At 42.6% G+C, this 27,176-nt stretch overlaps 1 protein-coding gene across 16 annotated transcripts; it reads right to left on the bottom strand.

The window, feature by feature from the left end:
* Nucleotides 1–8,519: 8,519 nt before the first annotated feature.
* Nucleotides 8,520–17,742, bottom strand: LOC309797643 (zinc finger protein 221-like). Of its 16 annotated transcripts, XR_014292745.1 has the most exons (7): nt 16,838–17,742; nt 16,416–16,592; nt 16,280–16,330; nt 15,381–15,655; nt 14,594–14,715; nt 14,163–14,208; nt 11,659–12,057 (listed from the first exon to the last, which is right to left on the bottom strand). XR_014292745.1 is itself a non-coding variant. In XM_082646104.1 (3 exons), exons 1-3 carry the CDS (start codon nt 14,416–14,418, stop codon nt 11,896–11,898), a joined length of 327 nt encoding a protein of 108 aa, XP_082502230.1. In that variant the 5' UTR covers nt 14,419–14,480; the 3' UTR covers nt 11,659–11,895. The 16 variants fall into 16 exon arrangements, 1 of the variants encoding a protein (XP_082502230.1); XR_014292752.1 differs by lacking the exons at nt 14,594–14,715; nt 16,838–17,742 and adding an exon at nt 8,520–8,658 and having other exon boundaries at nt 11,931–12,057; nt 16,416–16,782; XR_014292746.1 differs by lacking the exon at nt 16,416–16,592.
* Nucleotides 17,743–27,176: the final 9,434 nt, after the last annotated feature.

Below are 27,176 nucleotides of genomic sequence, written 5' to 3'. Positions count from 1 at the left end.
CATGTCGTGCAAATGTCCCTCTCTCGTCTACCACACCTGCTCCCTCAGCTTCCGGCATGGCCCATGCATGTTATTATGTTTTTAATTTCCTTTTTCAGGAATCCGGAGATTTCATCGAGACACTGCCCAGCCTAGACCACCCCTAGCCCAGGATCAGGAAGAAGGAGAGACCGCTTCCCCATCATACTGTGTCTCCTCCTCACCCTCTTCACCCTGTAAGAACTATCTGCACCCAGACAAAGAGGAAAGGGGCATGAAAATATACTACATGCAGGTACAAGTCAACAAGGGTGTTGCTGTCTCCTGGAAGACAAAGAAACCCTTGGAGTTGCCTGAAAAGCAGCTGAGGATAGAAGAAGTGACCCTTCCTGAGGATGTGTGCGCAGTAGCCACTGACCCCTCTTCTGATGTGTCCACCGAAAGCCTCCTGTCTGACAGTGAGCCCACTGGGGAGGAGAAAGAGTATGAGGAAAGGGCAGAGCCAGGCAGCCCATCAGGGTCACCTGCCGTCGAGGAGAGACCCAGCGCCAAGACAGCGGACTGGATGGTGACCATGGAGACCGGCTTCAGGTGCATGGCTTGCTGCCGGGTCTTCCCCACCTTGGAGATCCTCCAACAGCACGTGAACTTCGGCGTCCTGGAGGGCTTCAGCTGCCGTGTCTTTCATCTCACCATGGCCAAGCTGATGGGCAATGTGGAATCCAGAGCACCCCCGAGGAAGAGGAGGAGGAGGAGGAGGAGGAGGAAGAGAAGCAAGAAGAAAAGGAGAATGAGCGAGAGCAGCCCACGGGGGAAGGCCCCAGCCCGAAGAGACCCCGCAGGTAGGGTCTTTTCTCTCTTTTGATTTCCACACAGCAACTGAGATTCATGGGACAGAAGTCCTGGAAGACGGTGTGGCCGTCCCTTGGAAGAGGTAAGGCTTGAGGCTGGCAGTCTTCTGAGCCTATGTCACGAGGGCCCAGAGGAGTCTAAGGGAAGGGGCCGCACACATGTGCTGGTTGACCTCATGGCTCTGCAGTTGCATCCGCTTGGGACACGCCCAGCACTACCAAAGGAACTGAGCTCTGTTGACTTAATCAAGAAGGTGGAGCCTTTTCCGAGGAGTTTTCTCAGGGTCTGCACGATGGACCTCAACTCTTAGAGGACGTACTGCCAGCAGCTCCTTCTCGGCAGAGAGAGCCAGGAGTGGTCTGAAGAGAGGACAGGGGCCCTTGCAGGACCACAACTTTGAGGTCTGAGAGCCTTGGGCCTGAGCCGAGGTCTCACCCTGACCACTGGACCTAGCCTTCTGTGACAAAGGGGAATATGAAAGAGAGTCACGTGGAAGTGAGGTCCCCCGAGATATGGAAATGTTCCAGAACCTTCGTTGCGTGGTAGTTGATCTGGAGCCAAGCTCACTGTGGTGTGTGTGGCTCTGAGCATTAAGGCAACGCTGGAGGGTAACCCTGACCAGCAGAGCTTGGAGTGCTTCTTGTCTCTTCCTGTTCTACCTCATTTGTTTTATCTCTTCCAGGAAGAAAGGACCCTCAGGATAGTTGGTAGTAAACCAGGGTATATCCTCCCTCAAGGGGACCCGGCCTGCTCTTCATTTAAGATGCTCTGGAAATGGGAACTGACTCATGTTATCGAATTGGCTGAGGGAGCACAACTCCCATGTTGATTCTGGTCAGACGTGTTCATCAGACCTAGAGCTTTTCTCCTGATTCAAATCAAGTAGGGTATTAGTAGACTTCCCATTTATTTCAGCCCTAGAGATAGCACATGAGCAAATATAAAAAATCTCTGTGTATCAAAGCATTCTAACGAGCCCTTTCATTTTGCTGTTCATTGTGAAAAACACACTCACTTTATCTCTGCCAATGAAGTGTTTCCACTTGACCAATGATGCCCCACGATTCCATTAGCCTCACTGAATTTAGGGAGTCCATTTTCATGACATAATTTCCCTCTCATTCCTGGCCTACAGAGAAGAGTAGCTACAGAGCATTCCAAGACTGCTAACGCTCCCCTCACCAATACGTTTCTTAAACCTCTGGCAAAGGAAGTGTCCTCTGAGCCCTCTCAGGGCACATAGGGGGTTTGGGTGAGCAGATCTTATCTGATAAATCTACTCCAGTGGTCTGGCATTCCTATGCCTTTGTAAACCTTCTACAGCGGTGGTTCTCAGCTGGGGACACTTTTGGTCCCCCTTCCCAGAAAATATGTGGCAGTGTCTTGAGACATTTTTCTTTAAGGAGCTGTGTTAGGAATGAGTCCCACGTGGCTGGGGCACACGAAGGTATCAAGGCACTTTTTTTTTTTTTTTTTTTTTTTTTTTGCGGTACACCGGCCTCTCACTGTTTTGGCCTCTCCCGCTGCGGAGCACAGGCCCTGGACGCACAGGCTCAGCGGCCATGGCTCACAGGCCCAGCTGCCCCGCAGCATGTGGGATCTTCCTGGACCGGGGCACAAACCCGTGTCCCCTGCATCGGCAGGCGGACTCTCAATCACTGCGCCACCAGGGAAGCCCTCAAGGCACTTTTTATTGTTACAACTAGGGTGGCAGGGAAGAGTATGTGCCACTGGCCCATCTTACATTGCACAGAACAGCTCCCAACAACAAAGAGCTATCCAGTTCAAATGTTAGTCATGCCAACGTCAAGAAATTTTGCTACAACATACTTAGAAAGTTCTGGCATTTTGACTTTAGCATACGCTAAGTTTGGGTACAGGTCTCAGTCATTTGAGCAAACTGTTGAAGGCATTCCCAGGTAACCAAGCTAACACGCTGAGTCTGGAATGGGTGTTGAATGCACTCGTATCAACAAATCCAGCCTAACACAATATTACATTACTTCCACCTGCTTCAATACCTACAAAATCCACACACATTATTTCTCAGGTTTCTATTGATATCAATTATAAAATTCCTTATTTTAGCAGATAGTGTCTCCTCATGGTCATCCTTTATACCCGGTGGGTACCCACCCCTTCCCTGCTCCCGTCCCCATTTCAAGGACTCTAGTCTGATTACTAGGTCTAGAAAAACGAGAGGTAGTGGAGGCAAGTCTTGAGGATCTACAGTCCCCTGCAAGGAAACTATCTCAGAGTAGAGGCAGACTTCCTTCTAATAGCACAGCAGGCTCAACTAAGAGGTCACAGGTCAGAGGTCACAGGCTGCAGCTTTGTTGGAATCTGCCCATATATTTCCACCTCAAATTCCCAGGATTCTACTCCTTCCCACTGATGCCCTATGACATAAGAGAATGTACAAGGTTGTGAATCAATGTGTTGTCATTCAGCCACTGACTGAATTTGACTTTGGATCCCCTTAAAAAAAAAAAAAAAAAAAAGGAAGGAAAGAAAGATAGAAATGCTGATTATAACAAGTCCCCCAAAGTGTTGCTATGTAGCCAAGCTCAAAGCTAAGACAGAAAATTCCCAGGGGTAAAAATAGATTTCGAGCTCAAGTTATGAAGTGGGAGTTGAAACTGAAGGCCCTACAAAGGCCAATGGAACTGGATACAAAGCTAAAGATTTAGTCTTTAGCATAGATGGGAGTCAAGGTTAGAGGAAGCCATGCACTGGGAGTGAGTAGTGAACTACTCAACACTAAGAATGGAAGAGCAGCTCTTTCATTGAATGTCAAGAAAGAAACAGGTAGTCCCTAGTTGCTACCACTGTCTTTGAACCAAACTAAAGAACAAGGTCAACCAGAAGGGCAGATATGAGAATCAAAAAGGAAACCTCTCTGGAATCCTCACTGAACCAAGTCTAAGTTCTGCTCTACTTGTGGTCTTTCACTTACAGAGACAAACCTTTTGAGCTTACCACAGGGATCAACAGACTTTTTCTCTGAAGGGCCAGAAAGTAAATATTTTAGGTTTTGTGGGCCACAGTGCTCGTCACAACCACTGAACACTGTCAGCACAATGGGAAACACTCAAACATGGTAAATAAATGGATGGGCCAATAAAGAGCTTTTGTGTTCCAATAAAGCTTTAAAGGCAATGAGCCAGGTTGGGCTCACAGGAGGTAGTTTTCCAGCCCTTGACTTAACTCACTAAACTACAAATTACCTTGAGAGTTGGTAGGCTATCCTGATATCTACCAAACCAAACAAAACAAAACATGAAAGCCCTAGGATTTCTGACATCTAATGCAATGCAATTTGAGGTAGCATGGACTTTACATACACATGTGAAGGTGTGGTCTAGGAAACCAATCTCGGAAACCTGCCTCTCACATTAAATACATCTTTTGCTGAGTAAAGCCCTTTAACCAAGTAAGTGTTAAACATCAGGGAAATGACTAAGAAGTAGGAAATGGTATGCAAACCTCCTCCTTAACAACTTGTTCCCATCATTCTAGGTTTCTTCCCTATGCACATTTTTCCTTAGGGAATCGTTGATAAATTTTACCTCTAAGACTTACCTATTTCCAGTCTCTATCTTCAGGATTTGCCCAATCACTGTTACTTTGTAAACAATTAAAAAAAGTTTTTTGGGGGGTAAATTCCTTTTTTCCCACAGCTAATGGCTCTCTGTGTCATAGTGTCTGGAATGATCCAGCTACTTCTCCAGTCAGACCAAGCACTTGAAAGGACAAGCCGGTACCCCGAGCTATCCATCCATTCACCCAGTAAGGAAGCCTGATGAGGAGAACTAGGATGTGTGCATTTCTACTGTTGGAATTAAAACAGAATATTCTGGGCTGCATGGATTTATCCTAAACTTCAAATGCATTAATTATAAATATACAGTTACACTGACTAATATTCTGTATCTTTGAATAACCATATACATTTTTTCTTTTTATAACTGATTTCTAGAGGTCTATTCCTTAATTTTGGCCATATATATGTATACCTCATGATGATAGCATTTCTTACTGTGAGGGATTAATATGTTCTTAGTAATTTTTAATATTATATTTTACATTATTTTACTAGCTATGCTACTATAAAAATAACAGTATTTTACTGGAAAATTGATGCTCAATGAAAAATTTAAAATATGGAAGTTAAATGTGGAAAAAATCCCTGAAAATCTTGCCACTGTTTCCATAAGGGTGAATATCCCTTTACAGATGATAGGATGCATTAACACACACACATACATGTTTGATTAAGGTATGTGATGTACCTACCTAAAATACATTAAACTGTTACATGCTTCCGTCATTAAGTTTAAGCCATCATTTTAACAGATCTGTTATTACGTAAGTATCTTAAAATATAAAGACATTCCTATTGAATATTTCACTTTTACAAAATTTAGTAACATTGACATGCTACTCACCTTTTCTATTTGAATTTCCTAATTATAAGGTCCTATTCTATGATTTCTATATCAAAGGGACGCACGTTCTATGTTTTGATATGTACTCAGCAACTTCACTTTGAAAATCAATTTTTCAATCCACCACTAGGAAAAAGTGCGCAAGTCAGTCATTGAATAAATATGTTTGATGAAATTACCAAATTTCAACAAATAATTTTTTTCTTTTTATCTCAGGCCAGAGAGGAGTAAGGAGATAGAGAACTTGACAAAAGTAATCTACTTCAAACAGCCTCTTTTCTCTACTTAAAAAGTCTTGATGAAAGTAATGCTAAAACCCTTGGGAGACAATCACATCAAAACCTAGACGGAAATGTGGTGAATAAGAAACCAACGATCAGTTCATTTACTAAGAAATGTTTGTCCTCTGTCACTGTCACTAGTAACTCTGACACTTAAACCTCTGCCTTGACATTCTTGAAAAAAGGGTCAACAGTATGTTTTCTGTATTGCAAGATGAACAATCCATTTTCAGTAAGTCTATACTGTCACAAAAGATAACCAAATTTGTACTGTATAAGATTCACAGAATATTAGACAAAGTCCAAGATAAGATCCAACTTGAAGCGAGGCTGGGGGGAGACAAATGGAGCTCATTATAACAGGATGATGCCACATTAATATTACAAATTGCAATACTGAGTGGTTTTCTAACACCTCACATTTTTGTCTCCCTGAATTACTTTTAAGGCCAGATTTAGGTTAACTGCTCTGAATACAAATTTTTATGAAATTTTGGAGGGGATTGCAACATAATTTTCAAAAACTTTTTCCTCATTCATTAACTGAACAAATATCGAGCACCTACAAAGTAGCTGACAATGTTCAGACTGTAAATTCAGAACAAACGTCGCTGCATTCGTGGAATTTACGTTGTAATGGGCATAAATTTTGGCATGTTCATCATACTTTTGTACAAGGCCTGCTAAAACTCACACTAAGGCTTCTCCCCTAATATTTAATAGAGGTCAAAGTTCAAACTTACTACACCATTTACCAGAGTTCTCTGCCATGTGGCCTCCTGACTACCGGGACATGTTGAGCTATGGCTGAAACACCGACTTTAATGAAACAAATGATTTTTTTTCTTTTGAACTTGATGACTGGAAGAATTCACGTGACACCTGAGTTGTTTTTGTTTTTTGTTTTAATCATTTTATGGAACTTTTTTCGTGTGTGGGCTCTCTGATGGTCTTACCACTCCTATCACTTTTATAGGATTTATCAGCAGCATGGATTCTGTGATGAATTGTTAGATTGGAGCGCCAACTGAAGCTCTTACCACAGGTCTCACACTTGTAAGGCTTCTCCCCTGTGTGCACTCTTTGATGAGACTGTAGCTGTGAAGACCGACTGAAGACCTTACTGCATCTGTCACATCTGTACGGCTTCTCTCCAGTGTGGACACTCTGATGAAGCTGAAGACTTGAGGCCTGACTGAAGTGCTTCCCACACTCCCCACACTTATATGGTTTCTCTCCTGTGTGGACCCTCTGATGCATGTCGAGGTTCAGGCTCCACTTGAAGCCCTTCCCACACTCCTCACATTTGTATGGCTTTTCTCCAGTGTGGACTTTTTGATGGGCTTGAAGATGTGAACTCCGACCAAAGCTCTTCCCACATTCTTCACATTTGAATGGTTTTTCTCCGCTGTGGACTCTCTGATGGGCCAGAAGATTTGAGGCCTGCCTGAAGACTTTCCCACACTCCTCACAATTATACGGTTTCTCTCCAGTGTGGATTCTGCAATGAATTTTAAGATCTGCTCTACGACTGAATCCCTTCCCACACTCTTCACATTTGTATGGTTTCTCACCGGTATGGATCAGCTGGTGGATCTGAAGTCGTGAACTCTGATTGAAGCCCTGCCCACACTCCTCACACTTGTAAGGTTTCTCTACGCTGTGGGCTTTCTGATGGATTTGAAGATATGAACTCTGACTGAAGCCCTTCCCACATACCTCACATTTATAGGGCTTCTCCCCTGTGTGGACAACCAGATGAACTTGATAATGGGAGTTCCTCCTGAAGCTCTTCCCACACTCATTACATTTGTATGGTTTCTCTCCTGTATGGACTCTTTGATGTGCCTGAAGGTTTGAACTCAGAGTAAAGCCTTTACCACACACATTACATATGTATGATTTCTCTCCAGTGTGGACTCCCTGATGGGCCTGAAGACTTGAAGGCCGACTAAAGCCTTTCCCACATTCCTCACATTTGTAGGGTTTTTCTCCTGTGTGGACCCTCTGATGAATGTATAGATTTGAGCTACAAATGAAGCCCTTCCCACACTCCTCACATTTGTATGGTTTCTCTCCCGTATGGACTCTCTGATGGGACTGAAGGTGTGAATTCCGACTGAAGCTCTTATCACATGCGTCACATTTGAATGGTTTCTCCCCAGTGTGGACTCTCTGATGGTCCTGAAGGTGAGAGGCCTGACTGAAGGCCCTCCCACACTCCTCACAATTATAAGGCTTCTCTCCCGTGTGGACTTTACAATGAATAGTAAGTGCTGACCTACGACTGAAGCCTTTCCCACATTCCCCACATTTGAATGGTTGCTCTACAGTGTGGACTTTCTGAGGACCCTGCAGCTGTGAGCTCTGACTGAACTCCTTGCCACACTCATCACACTCACTGTGTTTTCCTCCCACGTGAACTCTCTGATGAATATGAAGAACCGAGCTGTAACGGAAGCCTTTTCCACACTCACTGCACATATGAGACTTCTCTTTTGAGTGTAATTGCTGGTGAAGATCAAAAGTGGAGAGATCGGTGAAGGCTTCTTTACATTCATTACACTGGTAAGGTTTTTGTCCTGTGTGAATCATAGTATTCTGATCCAGTGTTGAAACCCTCGTGCTATCTTTTCTATAATCACTGTAGCCGTAAGATTTTTGACCCTTGTGTACTCCATGAGCATCAAGGTGATGTGAAATCCAACCGATGGTGTCAACATCCTCTTTACACTGACACAGTTTATTTTTCATGGAAATTTGCTGGTGTCTATTCTGATAATTCTGTGACTCAGTCAATGAAGTTTTCCTCCAAGAATCCTGGGCTCTCAAAGTTGCAAACCTTGGATTTCCAGTACTACTGGGATCACCTGCTTTATCATTTAATATACGGTTCTCATCTTCAGAAATTTGAATAGAGAGTCCTGCCCCAATATGGCAGGGGGAATCACCTTGTCTGTGGAACTGACAACTATTTATCATGGAGTCTTGGCATCTGGTTAAGTCATTTGCAATTTGTTGCCAGATTTGCCAGCAGGAAAGCTCTTCACGTGATCCTCTGTCTTGAACGGCCCTCAACTCACTTTGATTGTTTTCTTCTATAAGGACAGAGAATTCAGAGATGTGGACACGTGAAACCTTTGTTCAAAGATTCAAGATTTTACACTTAAGACACAGTATGAGACTTTAATGAACCTCAGGATGGTTCAGCTTATCTTTCGCACGACAAATGAAGTTCTCTGGTTTATATACTAACAGAAACCAAGAGATGGTCTGTTAAACTCCCAAATACTTAGCATTAATGAAACCCATTTAAAACCAAATGACTACTCTGACGTATTATTTAAACCATCTTCCAAAAACTGCATGTGATTCCTACCACAATACAGTATCAATAAAGACAAGCATTTTGCTGTGCTCACAGCTTTAACAGTGCCTAGCAGTTAGTCAGGGCTCAAGAAATGCATGCACAGGTGAACTGAGTTTGATTTCTAGGATTCTCCACAATTCTGAATCCCAGGTTAAGTTTGAACCAAGTCAGAGAAGCGAAACAGCTTTTACAAGTCAGGTATCAGATACAGGAAAAGGACTGGAAAGTACAGTTTTGCTTAAGTTGAAAGGCTGCACCCGAGGCGGCAGCACACCAAGGGGGCTAGTGCTGAGGAGGATATGAAAGGTGCTGAAAACCGGGACTTCCCCGGTGGCACAGTGGTTAATAATCTGCCTGCCAGTGCAGGGGACACAGGTTCGAGCCCTGGTCCGGAAAGATCCCACATGCCGCAGAGCAACTAAGCCCGTGAGCCACAACTACTGAGCCCACGTGCCACAGCTACTGACACCCGCGTGCCTAGAGTTCGTGCTCTGAAACAAGAGAAGCCACTGCAATGAGAAGCCTGCGCACCGCAACGAAGAGCTGCTCCCACTCGCCACAACTAGAGAAAACCCCATATGCAGCAACGAAGACCCAATGCAACCAAAAATTAATTAATTAATTTTAAAAAAGGTTCTAAGAATCAGTGGGGGTAAAAAGAAGCATGAAGACCTATGCACTGGATCCTTCTGAGGCATTTGTGCTGCCTAATACGTTCCTCCACTCCCCCTGCCAAGCAGGAGTCAAAATTTAGAGGCTAGGGAAGAATGCTGCCTCTTTAAAAACAGCATGGAAAATTTTTGGACACAGATACATTGGTCTTTAACAAGAATGAGTTCCAAAGTGAAGCATGGGGTTTATGAGTAAGCTGGGAATAAATTCCATAGGCTGTGATAAGTATTGAGAAGAAACAGACTAGAAACTATTAAAGAATGATCAAAGCACTCAAGGTGACATTATCTAAAATGGCTTCTACAAGATACATACAAATGCACACACACACACACAAAATGTTTGTAGAGCTAACAAAGATCGATTTCTTATTAGTGAGGTGGGCTTTGGAGGAGGCAAATGGGACGCAGCGGGGCAAATCTTTTAAGGGAAAGGCTAACTCACCAGCTGGCTGTTCTCTGAGACCTGTTCTCCCCTGGTATAAGGGATAAGGAAATAGAAATTTCTTTCCTTCTATGGGAGGGTTACCTAAGAAGTAGACATAAGAATCCTCATTCAAAACAGTATTTCCTCCACAAATGAATTTGCTCTGCTACTAAGAGCTCAAGGAAAGTCACAGGGAAAGCATTTTACTCAGTTTGGTTATAATTACAGGTTCTATACATATTTTTTGTGCAAGTTGATGAGGGCCAACTTGTACAGAAAGGCAAACACACACATACACACATCATGGGCACCTGAGAAGTTAGAATTAGGCTAGGAATTCATTTGAAGACAAAAAAACATTTAGCAATATCCCTTATTCACTCGGATTTGTTCACCGCCTACTAGCTATTTTCATGGAAGGCTAATTTCTCTATCCATTAACTCATTCGTTTTTTCAAGAAATATTTAAGAGTCCCTGTCATGTACCAAGACTATGCTAAGCACTGAGGCTAGTGAGCAATAAACCTAACAGACCAAATTCCTCCTCCACTCCTGGATTACCCTCCAGTGGAAGAAAGAGAGGTGAGGAACAGGTGAACAAAATGTACATGAGTGAAACGCTTAGAGACAAAACAAGGCAGGGCAGAGAGAGTAAGAAAGAGAGGACTGTATTTTCCATAGGGTGGTCAGAGGACAGCCACCTCCTCATCTTTAAGGTGACTGACTGAAAGAAGTAGAGGCCTAAAAGATTACAGGTGAAAGAGTATTCCAGGCAGAGAGAAGGACAGGGAAAAGGCTCCGTGGCAGAAGCATCCTTTGCAGGTCTGGAAAAGATAGGGTAAGAGGGAGGAGAGGTGATGTATTCAGGGAGGTGGTGGAGAACGAAAAGCAGCCCACAGAAGGCTCTAGAAGCCACTTTAAGTGGTTTTTATTCTAAGTAAAAGAAGCCTCAAGAGAATTTTGAAACAAGAACATAACCTGACTTAAAGTTACAAAAGATCACTTTGCCACCTAAAGAACAAACTGTGGGAGGAGAAGGGTGGGAACAGGTGACCAGTACAAAGACTATGCAATAATCCTAGAAAGAGATTTCCAACTGGGACCAGGTGATGGACAGCACAGGGCTGGTGAGAAGCAAAACAGATAAAGAGCTAACCACAGGAACTCACGACTGCTTGGTTCTTATCTAAATTTCTATCTGGGTTGCTGAATTCATCAACCAAAGCCTCTCTTCTCTTTCTATATGTTTTGTATCTTGTTTGAAGAAAGAGAACATGCAAAGTCACAAGTTAACACGAACGGGCTAGAGCTGAAGTTTACTAGAAATTTGAGTTCCAACTGCATATTCAGGATATTGAAAGCCGTGTTTTTTCAAACTTTGTATCACGACCCATTGAAGAAACAGCATTTATTTCACGACCTAGATACACATGTAGAAGTATACATTACTAAAACGAAGCTTGAATGACCTATTTCTAACCAATGTCTATTTCCATGAAATCTGTTCCCACTGGCTCTCACACCACTCATGCCATCGCCCAGAGTTTTTGCTGCAATGTGTTGTACTCTTCCTAAGAAACTCTGATATTTTCTATACTATTTTATTTCATTAAAAAATCACACGTAGGGCTCAATAAATTGGCTTTATCATCCACTAATGGCAGGGAGGGAAATCTGAAAAAGAATACACAAGGTACAGCAAGATACTGTCGATTTACAGTTCTTTTACAAAATAAATGAAAAGGACCTGAAACACACTGTTTAGAAAGACCAGAGACATCCTCTCATGTCCCACAGGAATTGCAAAAGTCTGGTCTCCAAACTCAGGGAACCACCTCAAGAGGCCCAAAGCCTTGAAACACCAAGGTCACAAAGACACTCGCAGAGAAAGGCTGTCCTCACCCACTGAGACCAGGTTCCGGAAGTTTTCCACCATCACATCCTGGTACAGCTTCCTCTGGGCCGAGTCCAGCAGCCCCAGCTCCTCCTCTGTGAAGGCCACGGCCACGTCCTTGAAGGTCACTGCCTCCTACAACAAACAACACCACCTCAATCTTATACCCAGTGGCCAGTGGAAGAGGGGCAGCCCCGAGGAGACGAGGAGGATGGGAAGTTGCTCTGGCTCCTGTGAGGTGTGCAGACTTCCCAGCACCCCCTCCTTCCATCCTGCCAATGCCACACACTGACTTTCCTCAGCCTCACCGGACGTGTGGCTATGAAAGAGAAAGCTTTGTGTATTTACCTGGGGCTCTCAGACAACTCGTAAGTAAACTCCCCAGAATTCTAACCACTGGATCCTGAACTAAAAAGCTTTCACTGTTTAATTATTATTGCCAAGTGCCCCAGAAACAGTTACCAGTTTAGTCCTGGCAGTATCTGATGGCACCTGCTTTCTCATTGAGGTGGGAACCAGCTGAGAAGGAGTGTTATATGTGGAAATTAACCAAAAGGCCATGCCAGGTCTCTGAATGAAAACTCTCTCTTTCCCCGTTTCTGTCGTTTGCTTCAATGCAATACTCTGACTCCAGACCCTTGGTTTTCTGGGTGAGTCTGAGTTGGTTCCTCCTTTTTTCACAACCCCTATTCTTTATATTTAAAACAAAGATGAAACCAAGCACCTCTTTGTACAATTGTTCTGAGCTGTCTATGCAGTGGCAAGTGCTTTAAGTACCACTGGACTTTTTAAACTAAGGTCATGTATTACTCTGATTAGAAAAAAATATAAGATGCAAGAAGAAACAAACCAGTAAATAAAATACACAAAGGGTCTGACTCAAGCATGGGGAAGACTGAATCTAACTCTGGTCGTGAGAAAACTTCTAACAATACATGATTTTTTCTGCGTGAAGCAGCAGTTTGATCCTGCTGTGCTCTGCCGTATTTGGCTATTCTACCAAAAAACATCCAAGGCACCACATGTAAAACATACCTCTTAAATTCTGAATACCTAAACCTACTATGTTAAGGGCAAAAAGGGGCAATATTCTTCAGAACGATATTTTGAGAAAAAGGTTAAATCAGGAACACTGTCACTGTAGTGCTCCTGAAACAGGAGAAGTCTTTAAACTGAACGTCTGTGCGTAGAGAGTAGTTTAAAGAATAGGTGCAGGGCTCCCCTGGTGGCGCAGTGGTTGAGGGTCCGCCTGCCGATGCAGGGGACACGGGTTCGTGCCCCGGTCCGGGAAGATCCCACATGCCGCGGAGCGGCTGGGCCCGTGAGCCATGGCCGATGGGCCTGCGCATCCAGAGCCTGTGCCCCGCAACGGGAGAGGCCACAACAGTGAGAGGCCCGCGTACCGCAAAAAAAACAAAAACAATAGGTGCATAAGTTTGCGGGAACATGATAAAGCAATTAAAAGTGAATGTTAGCTAGTATTAAATGAAAAAAACAATTTAAAACTGTATCTATGTTATCAATACAAATACACATCCATGAATACATATGATGAAGAAATTACAGAAATATAAAAGCAGCTAATTTTTTTTTTTTTTTTTTTTTTTTTTTTTTTTTTTTTTTGCAGTACGCAGGCCTCTCACCATTGTGGCCTCTCCCGTTGCGGAGCACAGGCTCCGGACGCGCAGGCTCAGCGGCCATGGCTCACGGGCCCAGCCGCTCCGCGGCATGTGGGATCCTCCCGGACCGGGGCACGAACCCACGTCCCCTGCATCGGCAGGCGGACTCTCAACCACTGCGCCACCAGGGAAGCCCAAAGCAGCTAATTTGTAAGCAGGTAAGCAGTAGAGTGGAAGATGTCCTTCATTTCCCTTAATTTTTCTTTTACTTGTAAAATAAAAAAATGATGAAATAAAACAAAAATTAAAACCGAAACCAATTAAATTTAACAGGAATTTTTTAAAAAGTACACATGGCACACTCAGGTCCTCATATGCTTAGACTCTCCTTGAAAGAGAAAACCCATATGGAACTATACCCAATATTTTGTAATAACCTATAAGGGAAAAGAATCTGAAAATATATGTATATATATGTATAACTGAATCACTTTGCTGTACACCTGAAATTAATACATTGTAAATCAACTATACTCCAATCAAAAAAAAAGAGGAAAACCTGTGTCTAATCTGAGTTCAAAAACGGCGTTTTTAACAGCAAGAAAGGCAAGCTCTACTCACCTGGAATGTGCTCATTTTCTCTCTCCTTCTGGGGAAGTGCAGAGTCCTAGCAAGACAGACAGGGAAAGAAGTAGTCAATGGAAACTGGTTTAAAGAAAAAAAAGTCACTAACCCACGTGGTGCTCATTGTGAATTACCAAGGCTCCCAGTCCTCGGGGTGGCTACAGCTGATTATGCTTGATGAGCAGAGCCCCACGCAGATACCAGATGCCCCCGTGAACCCCCTCAGTGGCTGTGTGAGGAATGACCTGCCCATCCATACACAGTGGCCCCCTCACAGTGTGCCTGCAGCTTCCACAGGGGTCATTCTTATTCTGGGTATGGGGTAAACAGAGACCATGTAAGTCAGAGTAGCTTCTGGAGTCAATATGCATGCGCTGTGATCAGGCTACGCCATTCACTAGCAGTGTCACCCTGGGCAAGTTATTCACATCTCTTCGCCTCAGTTCTGTCCTCTGCCAGTGGGGGAGAACACGGGCAACCACCTCGTGAGATCGTCGTAAGGTAGGAAGCTCTGAGAACACCACTGTCAGGGTTTCTTATTTCTTAGCAACTGCGGTAAAGCAGATGATATTTTAGTTAGAAATTATCCTTAGAGATGTGATTTCCACCAACAGAACACTGTCAGACATGCCGTGTTATGTGAGAGTCTTTAGACTTCTGAAAATCTCTGCTTGTCTTCCTAAAGATTTTGTGACTGCAACAATAACATTTAAATTGACATGGACTTTTTACAAAAGGTATAAAAATACGTTAAGTTTCTTTTTAAACAGGAAGTACCCTTTTGACAATTATGCACAGAGGTAAAGAGAACTAATAAAAGCCAGGATTCTGCAACAACAATAAAAAATAGTTTGACAGTCCATACCTCATTCAAATGAAAAAAGACAGGAATCTGAATTGTAATTATATCATTATAAATATAGGGAAGTTTAAGAAATAAATGGGAGACTTCCCTGGTGGTGCAGTGGATAAGACTCCACATTCCCAATGCAGGGGGCCCGGGTTCGATCTAGTACAAAAGATGGCAATGATTCCACTCCCCAAAGCCTGGGAGAGAGAGATCTTCACAACTTCTAACGACCTCCATTTTGACTCTACACTTGCTAGCTGTCTTCTGCTCAATTCAGGATTCTGAAAGGGGCCCTGACAGTTGACAATCATTAGTGGGGGAATAAAATCATTGGACTAAGTAGGCCTTTGGTGAATCCAGCTCACTTTTATCTGTGACATCCAGCAGGGTCAATTTCCTCGGCCTCAGTTTCCAGAAAAGACCCTCTCTTGAGCTTCTCGAATTTTCACGTGCATGTGAATTACTGCGGGATCTTGTTGGAACGCAGCCTCCTGGGCCCCCGACGCAGAAATTATCCATCAGAAGGTCTCGAATGGGGCTCAAGGCTGGGCATTTCTATCCAAGGGACGCCGATGCCGCTGGTCTGTCGACCACACTTTGAGTAGCACCGCAGTGTAACATCACTCCCACAAAACACAGCCTCCACGACACAGAAACATACACAAAGAGTAACCAGACAAAAAGGCACTGAAACATTAACAACTGTTATCTTTACATCCTAAAGTTACAGATAATTAAATTGTTCTTTATGTATATATCTGCATTTTTCCATAATGATTATGCTACTTCTATGATATACATATTATTTGAAATAAAATAAATGACCCAGTTGAGAAAGCTATCTTAAAAACTCATAAAGTAGCCTAAACCTTGCTCTCAAGGTCCCCACAATTAAGTCCCAACCTACTTTCATGATATGATTCTAGCCAGTACCCTATGCTCAAAGAGAATATACCAAAGGGATTAGCAAACTCAGCTGCTGGACTCAAACTGCCTGGGTCCCAACCCCAGCTCTGCCTCCTACCACCTCGGTGAGGATGGGCCAACAGGGTTGTGGTCCCTGCCCCCAGCTCCTCAGCCTTAAAGTAGAGAAAACAGCAGTACCAATTCACAGAGCCACTGCCTGATGGAAATGTGGTCATTTGCATAAAGCTTTTAGAATGGAAATTAGTGACCAAGGCTCAGTTATCATCGTTACCCATGTCCCATACGTTCTACAATTTATAGGAATATCTTAAGTAGAAGAATGCCAAGTCCTACTCACGTGGGGCTCCGTTGCCTCTTCCTCCGTGCAGTGCTTTTTGAGAAGTCAGGGCTGGGGAAGGAAAGGAGACTGTGAAATACCAGGGCTGTGTTTCCATCCCCACTAATTCATACCGCACCCCCTTCCGCCCCCGTACCAGCTAGAAGTCCTCTCCTTCCAAAACAGGCCAGGAGTCCAGGACAATTCAGCTTCCTGGGCTCACAGAATCCCGCTGCGAAATGGGTGCCTCCCGAATTTGCGTAGTATTAATAACAACAATGTATCAGGCAGTTGTAGACCTTTCACTTGTGCTATCTCGTTTCTTCTCACAACACTATATTAAGAAGGCATTCCTTTTTCCCCCCTTTTACCGAACAGCAACGGAGGCACAGAGGAGTTAAGCAACTCACCCAGTGTGACGCCCTATGAAGCGGTAGGGCTAGCTCATAGGTGGGGGACGGGGTCAGGTTAGGGGTGAAGAAAACCGGGGAGACCCTCAAACCCCAGGAGGCACGACCTGAGCCCACCCCATCCCGGGTACGTTACCAAACGCAAAGAAGCTCCACCCGCGGGACGTACATCACCACTCTAGGCCCTCAAACCTCCGCTTTTAGCCGCTCCTCCTGACCTGAAACACCGTCATCAAGCAAAAGATGGCTGCTACGTGTCCTCCTGGGGCGGAAGTGCCTGCGACTAACCCGGAACTCCTGGACCACATTTCCCAGAATTCCGCGGGTAAACCTTTACAGCGAGGCGTTTCTGTAGCTGCAGTATATGGGACTACACGAGTTTACGAGCTCTGGACTACATGTCCCAGAATGCAAGGGTGGGTGCGGGGGTGTCTACCGGCACGAGCTCTGGACTACATGTTTTCACTCTGGTTTTCACTTTCCGGAATCCCTGAGGTCTCAGGCAGTCTTGCCGTTCTACTGTGTAGGCTTCAGAAGAGTGTAGATTCTGTTCATTGAAAGGCGTACAAACTCAGTAGAATTTTGGACGTCTTCAAGAGGCTAAGCGACATAAAAGCATTACCAGCCACGAAGGCTTCCTGGTAAACCCCAAAGAGTTTCACCATTGGAATAAGGGGAGAAGGAAACGGCTTTCTTCGGCAGGGACTGAAGCCAAACGCCAAAACACCTCATTCCCTGAAATTGTGTAAAGGTGAACGTGTTTTGTTAGCATCTTACAACCCGTGCAGAAGCAAGGGAAAATTCTTTCTAGAGACAGACATCAACATCCTAGGTCTCAAGTTATTTCTGTAATTATAAAATCTGTGACATTGCTATTTGACCAAGTGAACTTTAAGGGGAAGAAAAAAGCATTACTTGACATACGGAGGGACACTTCACAGTCATAAAGTTTCAAATTATCAGAAACTAATAACTTCAGCTGATACTTTATAAAGCAAAAATTGACAGAACCATGAAGAGAAACATTCAAATTCATAATTGGATCTGGAGATTTGAACACATACATAGAGGGAAATGTTGAGCCTTAAAAGCATATATGAAAGTAGAAAGGAAGTTGAAAATTGATTCAGAAAACATCCATTTCAGGAAGTTAATAAATGAATAATAAAACTGAAGGCAGATGGAAAAGTATAAGATCAGATTAATGAAATACAAAATAAAGTAGATCCCACACACACCCACAAAACAGAAATTAAAGAAAAAAACAAAACAAACAAAAAAAGATCATCCATAGTATAAACAAAGATTTTTTCAAAAATTTGTTCCAAATTCTTTCAGGAAAATATCCTCCAAGAACTATTCCTGACTTAAGCCAACATAGCACACAGGATTTCTTTCCACTACAAGTAAAGTGAAATCTTGGATACAGAATGATGAAATACGGTAACATGATTAAGTTTTATTTATTCACCTCCTGTTCCCTATGGCACCCTCCACTCCCTTCTCTACCCCGTAAGCTACCATTCTAATTTGTTTGATGTGTTTTCTTTTGGGTGTGTTCTTGTGCAAAATGTGCACTTGCGTATATTTTCAATTTATATAAATAATATTGTGTCATAAAATTCATTCTGGTGTTTATTTCCTTCATTCAGGAGTATATTTTTAAGATTCACCCATCCGGGCTTCCCTGGTGGCACAGTGGTTGAGAGTCTGCCTGCCGATGCAGGGGACGCGGGTTCGTGCCCCAGTCCGGGAAAATCCCACGTGCCGTGGAGCGGCTGGGCCCGTGAGCCATGGCTGCTGAGCCTGCACGTCCGGAGCCTGTGCTCTGCAGCGGGAGAGGCCACAACAGTGAGGGGCCCACGTGCCGCAAAAAAAAAAAAACAAAACAAAACATTCACCCATCCATCTAATTTGTTTCATAGAATTCCGTTTTCTGCACCCACATTTTACCTGTACTCTTCCAACTGCCATGCCAATGATAATAAAATAAACATCTTCTTACATTTGTTTATAGACGTATCTGAGAATTTCTTTGGAATACATACCCGAGTGAAATTATTTCATAGCAAATGTGTATATTTTAATAATATAGCCAGATTGGCTTCCTGAATGGCTACACCAGTCCAGATTACCAAAGAGTTGCACGTCAGGTTTTCGTGCAACCACTTACCTTCATTTGGATGACTCATCACCGTTTTGCTAGTGTATTAAATGTATAGTAGTATCTTGTTTTAGTTAAATTTCTCTGATTTCTAATAAGTTTGATCTGTTTTTCAAATGCTTGGTAGCTTCATCTATAAATGTCTACTTAAAACTTTTGCCCCATTTTCTTATGTGGATGCTATCTTTTTCTTCCTCATTTCTATTACATATTCTGATTATTAATACCTTTTCAGTTTTACCAATTACAAGTATCCTTTCCTAATTGGGCACGTGTTTCTAAAATTTTTCTATTGTGTTCTTCATGGAATAGAAATCTTTAATTATGAGATAATAAACCAATAATTTCTTAATATCTGTGCTTCTGAAACTCCTCAGATGAAAAAGTATACTTCTACCTTTTAAAAATTAACTTTCTAGACTTATCTTCCACATGTAGGTCCTTTAAATATTTTGGAGTCTATTTATGTACATTTTATTCCATGGGATCCACTTTTATTTTTCTCCAAGAGAAATTCTTAAAAATAATGATATTCATGGCTTGAAGATTCAATATTACAAAGATATCAGTAATCCTCAAAATGATCTATAGGCTCAATCAAACCCCAATAAAAACATCAGCATTTTTTCCCTTGGAAATTGATGAGATGTTTACAAATATTATGTGGGAAAACAAAGAGCTACAAGAAGAGCTGGGGGCTTCCCTGGTGGCGCAGTGGTTGAGAATCTGCCTGCTAATGCAGGGGACACGGGTTTGAGCCCTGGTCTGGGAAGATCCCACATGCCACGGAGCAACTAGGCCCATGAGCCACATACTGAGCCTGCACGTCTGGAGCCTGTGCTCCCCAACCAGAGGCTGTGATAGTGAGGCCCACGCACCACGATGAAGAGTGGCCCCCGCTTGCCACAACTAAAGAAAGCCCTCGCACAGAAACGAAGACCCAACACAGCAAAAATAAATAAATAAACTCCTACCCCCAACATCTAAAAAAACATACAAATAAAAAATAAAAGAAGAGCTGGGACAATCTGAAAGAAGAATGAAAAGAAAGATATTAGTCACATTGAATCTTACTATAAATCTACAATATAAGATAGTCTGGTGTTTGCTCAAGGATAGACAAGATAATAGACATCAAAATCCATGTTGAAACAGACATTAGAACAACGTGTAAAAAGAAAACACTGCAAGGAGTTCCCTGGTGGTCTAGTGGTAAGGATTCGGCGCTTTCACTGTGGTGACCCTGGTTCAAACCCTGGTCAGGGAACTGAGATCCTGCAAGCCACGCAGCACGGCCAAAAGAAAAAAGAAAGAAAACACTGCAGCAGAGAGGGGAAAGAACTCTTGTTAATACAGTTGATCCTTGAACTAGGGTTCAAGGGGGTTAGGGGTGCCAACCCTCTGCTAAGTTGAAAATCCAAGTATAACTTATAGTCAGTCCTCTGTACGTACATGGTTTCTCCATAATCGGCAATTCTGCATCTGAGGATTGAACCAACCTTGGATCGTGTAGTAGTGCAGTATTTACTATTGAAAAAAAATCCTCGTATAAGTGCACTTGTGTAGTTTAAACCCATGTTGTCCAAGGGTCAACTATTGGTTCTCAGTCAGCTGGATACCCGTATGGGAAAAATATTAATCATTACTGCATAGGATATAAAAATATAAATTCCAGAAGATCTGCAGACTTAAATTTGAAAAGTAAACAATGATGCTTTAGGAAAGAAACGTAAGATAACAGCCTTTTTGCCTTGGAGTAGGAAGAATTTCTTAAGACCAAAGAAATCACCAACTGCGAAAGAAAAAATTGAAAAATTGGACTATTTTAAAGTTAAGAAACGCTGTAAATCCAAACGCAGCACTCTTGGGCCAAAAGTGAGAGATATTTTAAAAACATCTATGGAATAAAAGACTCAGATGCATCCCTCATGCCCATGCATTCTTCAAGGGTCAACTGTATCTACCAAAGTTGAACATATACCCTATAACCCTTTGGTTCCACCCATAGAAATATCCCTCAAACAAGTGCACAAGGCACGTTCTAGATTGCTCACATCACCACTAACTGTGATAGCCAAGAATGGGGAAGTACCCAATACCCACCAATAATGGGATTAATAAATAGATTTTGATATGTTTACACACTGCAATAATATCCACCAATGAAAATGAATCAAAGTTATCCACTCCCAACAATATGGATAAATGTCATGGATATACTGTGGAGCAAATGAAGCCAACACAAAATAGCACCTATTACATGACTCCATTTATATCAAGTACAAAATAGGCTAAGTGAATCTACACCATTACAAATTAGTGGCTACCATATGGAAAGGAAGGTTACTAGAAAGAGCCAAAAAGGGATGCTTCTAGGGTTTGGGGTTTGTCCTGGTCCTCCAAGAACTAGATGGCAAAGTGCTGAGAAAGACTTTAATGAACAAATATTTCATTAGGGAAAACATCGGAGAGAAAATGGCAGGGAGCTCTGGAAGGCTGGCAGAACTATCAGCGCATAGTGCAAGTCTGACCCTGAGTGAAGATTTGGAAGAAAGATTTGGTAAATCATCCGAGACTGCCTTGTCATCTACGTAAAATCCTTCAAGGCTGTCAGAGTCCTTGAAAAAAGGTCACTGGACAGAGGAATCCTGGTCTCCAAGAAATGGCCTGCCTTAGGATCCCTGCTGTGCTGACTAGGAGCAATCAGGGGCAAGGCCGGCCTCCAGGCAAACGTGGTGATGGATTTAAGAGCAGCAGCTGCGACCTTTGGCCAGTTATGCTCCCTGTGGTCATAACTGTGAAACAGGAGACTCTCAACGTGGATGCTTCCTTGTGATAAGATCTGGTTGTTTATTTCTGTCAGTAATAATACTGAAGCAACGTTGCGTCCTTCTCAGTATATCATACCCCAGAGATCTAAAACGTTCGTTTGTTCTGTTATTGATAATGTTCATCTCTTGGCTAAGGTAGTGTTCACCAAATTTATACCTACTGTATTTCTTGTTGTGATTAATGCTTTGTGGAGAGATATTTTGGGTTTTGTAGCATCCTGCTCCTTGTAAACTTTGAACCAGTAGTTTTATAATTCATTGATTACTCTTGCCAGAACCTATCATTACTGTGATGGTTGTAAATAATGATTTTTACATTACATCATTCCTTCTATATATTTATGGTTTGGCATTCTATTATGAGAGCCCTTCCTTCCCTCCCTTCCTCTTTCTTTATTCATATTCTGTATGATAATTATTTATTTTATGGTCAAATTGCTGAGATTTACCCAGTGTGAGTCTCTTCAAGCTGGATCTTTTTACACGTCCCAACCACGCTTTCCTACTTTCTGGCACAGCAAATTTTCTCCAGGATCATTCTACACTTTCCTTGCTCCAGCCCTGAAATAGAAACGTGGATATACATGCTTATATACATCACATACACATGTGTGTGTTTGTATATCCTCACACTTCCATATCTACTTCTGTAAATACCTAGCACGTGCACTCACTCCCTCTCTCTCTCTACCGATGGGTGGACGGATGGATGGATGGATAGACAGATCTGTATAAATAACTTATGGTCAGACTTCCATATCCGTGGTTCCTCTGTATCTGCAATTCTGCAACCATGGGTTCAACCAACCACAGATCATGTAGTACTGTAGTAATTACTATTTAAAAAAACCCTGCATATAAGTGGACCTGCCCAGTTCAAACCCATATTGTTCAAGGGTCAACTGTAACTTGCTAAATAAAGCCCTTTAACCAACTATAATAAAAATACCACCATTGGTCTGCGTATGGAATGACATCCAAACCTGCTTTGTCCTTACTGGTTCCACATCCAGAGGGTCCTCTGCTATTATGCTCAGTTCTCTCCTCATGTGCATCTTTTCAACAAGAGAAACTTTTTTTTCTTAAACCTCCACAATGTAGGTATATCCACTTTTGTTTCTAGCTCCAGGATTTTCCCTCTCCCTATTATGGATCTGTAGTTAAAGCACAGCATAAATAATAAAGCTTCAATTGTTGAAACTCATGAATTTTTCTGTGTACGCAAAATAATCTGAGAGCTGTTTTGTTTTTGAAATTGGCTTCCAGAGTTCATACCATAATTTTGATCTTATATGCCTTATGACAATATAGAACAATCATATGAGGTCTTAACTGCAAGGGATAATTATTTAATACTTTTTCAAATTCTATTAAAATAACTTCCTGCTTTGGCAATATCCACTATTCAATGAAAAAAATATAACATGAAGTTATAAAATGGAAAAATATCACAAAATGCTCCTTGCCTAGGAAAGCCACTCTGGAAGAGTATCCCTTTACACATGATCTTATGCATGTACACATACATGTGTGCACATGCACACATACACAAACACTAACAAAGATTTATGGTTGATTATACTATGAAGGCTACAATCTGTGACCTCTCAAAGCCCATATTGTGTATCTCCTGCGATTATGATATGTCATAAATTTTTAAAATAAATTTATTTATTTTATTTATTTATTTTTGGCTGCATTGGGTCTTCATTGCTGCGTGCGGGCTTTCTCTAGTTGCAGTGAGTGTGGGCTACTCTTCGTTGCGGTGCGCAGGCTTCTCATTGCAGTGGCTTCTCTTGTTGCAGAGCACAGGCTCTAAGCACGTAGGCTTCAGTGGTTGTGGCACACAGCCTCGGTAGTTGTGGCACACGGGCTTAGTTGCGCCACAGCATGTGGGATCTTCCTGGACCAGGGCTCAAACCCGTGTCCCCTGCATTGGCAGGTGAATTCTTAGCCACTGTACCACCAGGGAAGTCCCTGTCATCATTTTACCGGCTTCAGATTAATATAGGAATCTATCAAAACTCAAATTCTTACAGCTGTACACTAATTTCCATTAAAAAATTTAGTGACATCATTGATGTGGTGTTCATCCTTTTGGTATTTTAATCTCATAATCAATAACTTCCAATTATATGATTTCTAAATCAAAGAGATCTAATATATTCTGATATATATACTCCTTTCCTGAAACCATGCTTTACTGCAACCAATAGGGAAAAGCACATAAATGTCAGTCTTGTCTCAATAATACATTTGATAATTTTATCAAATTCCTACAAGTTTTCTGGGTATTTGCCTCATGGATGTGGGGGAAGAATATGGCATAGCCCCTACCTGAGAAGTTTAGAAGAAATGCTACAATAATTAGAAGGCAAACATTTCAAAGTCTGGATGAAAATGCAGAGAATTAGAAATCAGAAAGTTCAAGGTCAACTAAAAAATTTGTTTTCTAGGGACAAACAATTTTTGTGACACTTTCAAAGTGTTACAGTAAACCCTGCCTTAATATTGACAGACAAAAAATCAATTGTATACTATGCAGTTACTGTTGTTGCAAAGTTAATCATGTTTTTTCACTCTGTACCATCAGAAAAAAAAAATCACAAGACAGTTCAATTTCTACTGAACACAGTCCTTGGAAAACTAGACGGGGTCTCAAATAACCACCCAACTTGAGAACAGAGGCTGCGGGAGGCAAGGAGCCAGTTGCGATAGGCTAATAGCATATTAATATTGAAGATTGGGGGGCTTCCCTTCCCTGGTGGTGTAGTGGTTAAGAATCTGCCTGCCAATGCAGGGGACACGGGTTTGAGCCCTGGTCCAGGAAGATCCCACATGCTGCACAGCAACTCAGCCACGTGCCACAACTACTGAAGCCTGCACACCTAGAGCCCGTGCTCCACAAAGAGAAGCCACTGCAATGAGAAGCCCACACACTGCAATGAAGAGTAGCCCCCACCCCCTGCAACTAGAGAAAGCCTGCGTGCAGCAATAAAGACCCAACGCAGCCAAAAATAAATTAAAAAAAATATATTGCAGATTGGTTTTCTGCAGTGGTTTTCAGTATTTCAACAAAAGTTCATGTCCTGAATTAATTTTATTTTGCAGGTTTCCCCATCTGGATACAACTTTCATATATTATACATTTCCCCCTTTTGGTTTATTTAAAACACAAGTACTGAGCACACCTAAAAGCACTAGTCAATGATAAGGTCGTGTAGATTCAGCAGCCAAGTCCCTGCCCTCATGGAGCGCACATTCTCATGGACGTCAATTTTGACTAGCTCATCCTTACACTTTTGTTAAAGGCCAGACCAAACTCTTTTCCTTTCTAAGTGCTATCTCCTAAGTGACATCTGATAAATGTCAAAGTTCTGAATGCAGCCCTAACTGCACCACTCAGAAGGGATCTCTGCTGTGTGGTCTGCTGAACACTAGGATCTGTTTAGCTACTGCTTCAACACCAACTAATTTAAAATACTTTCTCTCCTATGAGACCTGACGCTTGCAAGAATTCACGTTGCACGTGAGTTTTTTGAAAATATCATTTTGTAGAACTTCTTTCCTCTGACAGTTCCTTGATGTTCTTACCACTCTCGCTGCTTTCATAAAATGTATCCCCAGTATGCATTTTGTGATAACTTATAAGATTGGAGCGCCAACTGAAGCTTTTACCACACGTCTCACACTGGTAAGGTTTCTCCCCTGTATGAACTCGCCTGTGATACTGAAGCTGTGAAGACCGACTAAAGACTTTACCACACACATCACACCTGTACGGCTTCTATCCAGTGTGGATGCCCTGATGAAGCTGAAGACTTGAGGCCTCACTGAAGTGCTTCCCACACTCCCAACACTTATATGGTTTCTCTCCTGTGTGGACCTTCTGATGCATGTCGCGGTTCAGGCTCCACTTGAAGCCCTTCCCAGTGTCTTGGGCAAGTCACTTGGGCACTGTATTTATTTGAACTTATGTACGCTTATCTGTCACTTGGGGGGTATAATTGTACCTAGTCCCTGGGTATGTTGTACAAATTATCTGTAAAGTAGTTAGAAGAAACCGACACAGAGTAAGCACTCCACAGACATTGGCTATTACCTATTGGAAATATTTCTCCATGAAACAGATTACTTTATCAGTGGATGACTCGGTGGGAGACAGTGAACCACAGAATCACAGCATGTTGAAAGTGACCTAGTTCACACTCTTATGTGAAAAAAAGAAAAGTGTGCATGTGTAGAAAATGTCTGAAAGTTTACCTAACAAATAGTTCATCATGTTAACTTTGAGGATTAGAATAAATCAGGAAAGGAGGAAAGAAAAACTTGAGTGTACTTCAATTTCTATATCATTTGTGTGTCTACACTGAGACTCTGAATACACTGGAAGTGCAATTTTGTTTAATGTGGCGGGATAAAGGTCTTCAAGTTCTCCTGATACATCCGTATTATTATCTCAGAATTGCTGGCATTTCTTGCCATCTTCGGATCTACACCCATTTGAGTCAGTGGGCCATTCTGGACGGAGGAGATAATAGAGCAGAAGTGAAGTGAGAGAAAAGGTGAGACAAGATTTTCTCTTTTCTCTTCAAAGAGGAAAGGTCTTTGGAATGGGAACAACTCACAACCAAACTCTGGGGAAAGGATGTGATGGAAAATGAGACAAACATCCTACCCCTGTGATGAGAAGGATTCCCTGGGCTGGATGGAGGGAGGTCACAGGTGGCTGGACGAGGAAACCAACTAGCGAGAAACACACACAAGTGCACAGCAAACACCCTGAGGCCACTCAGCCTGACTCCATGCAAACATGTGTCCAGCAGCCAGCCCTTCACCTGTGGCTCCCCAGCAAGACAGGTACCTCGGGGGTGCCAACTCATTCTGAGTCCATTATGCCTGGCCATTCATAAACCGCTGTCTAACGTGTGAGGAATAAACTCTAAATGTTTATGAGGAAATTGGGGAAGGAGATTGAAAGGTTACTTAAACGGAAAAAAAAGAAGTTCAGGAAGGCAGGATGGTAGAGAGACAAGAAAAAGACCTTAAAAGATAGAAAGGATTTGCCAAAGGAGAGAAGGAAAAAGAAATGATTCCGAATGGGTTAACCTGCAGCTAGGAAGTTAAGGAAGATTACTGATGTGTGAAGACTATGGAATAAAGTGAATAAAATTTATCAGAAGTTGCTGAGAATATGGTAAGAAGCATGATTATCACATTATGAATTGGCTGCAATGGCATTCTAGGGGGACACTAGGAAGGGGAAGCAAATGTTCATGAGATGACAGCAGCAGGTGGAAAGTTGTTTCAGGGGAAGATCCGTCTTGCAGAGGGTGTATCAGAGGAGGGCAAGTGTGAGCAAGCAAGGAAATACTAAGTGTATACGGCTCCTTCACTGAGTGCACCCAGCCCCGTGGTCAGCCTTGAGAACAAGCAGGACTTCAGGTACTGGAGCTACATGTCATTCATCAAGACTTGAGAAGACACCCTTAACTCAGGTCTTCTCTTCAAAC

This window comes from Mesoplodon mirus, assembly GCF_964341445.2.
Source record: "Mesoplodon mirus genome assembly, contig: HAP1_SCAFFOLD_816, whole genome shotgun sequence".
NCBI lineage: Eukaryota > Metazoa > Chordata > Mammalia > Artiodactyla > Ziphiidae > Mesoplodon > Mesoplodon mirus.
The sequence above is the reverse complement of the archived record's forward strand: the minus strand, read 5'-3'. Positions and strand labels throughout refer to the sequence as shown.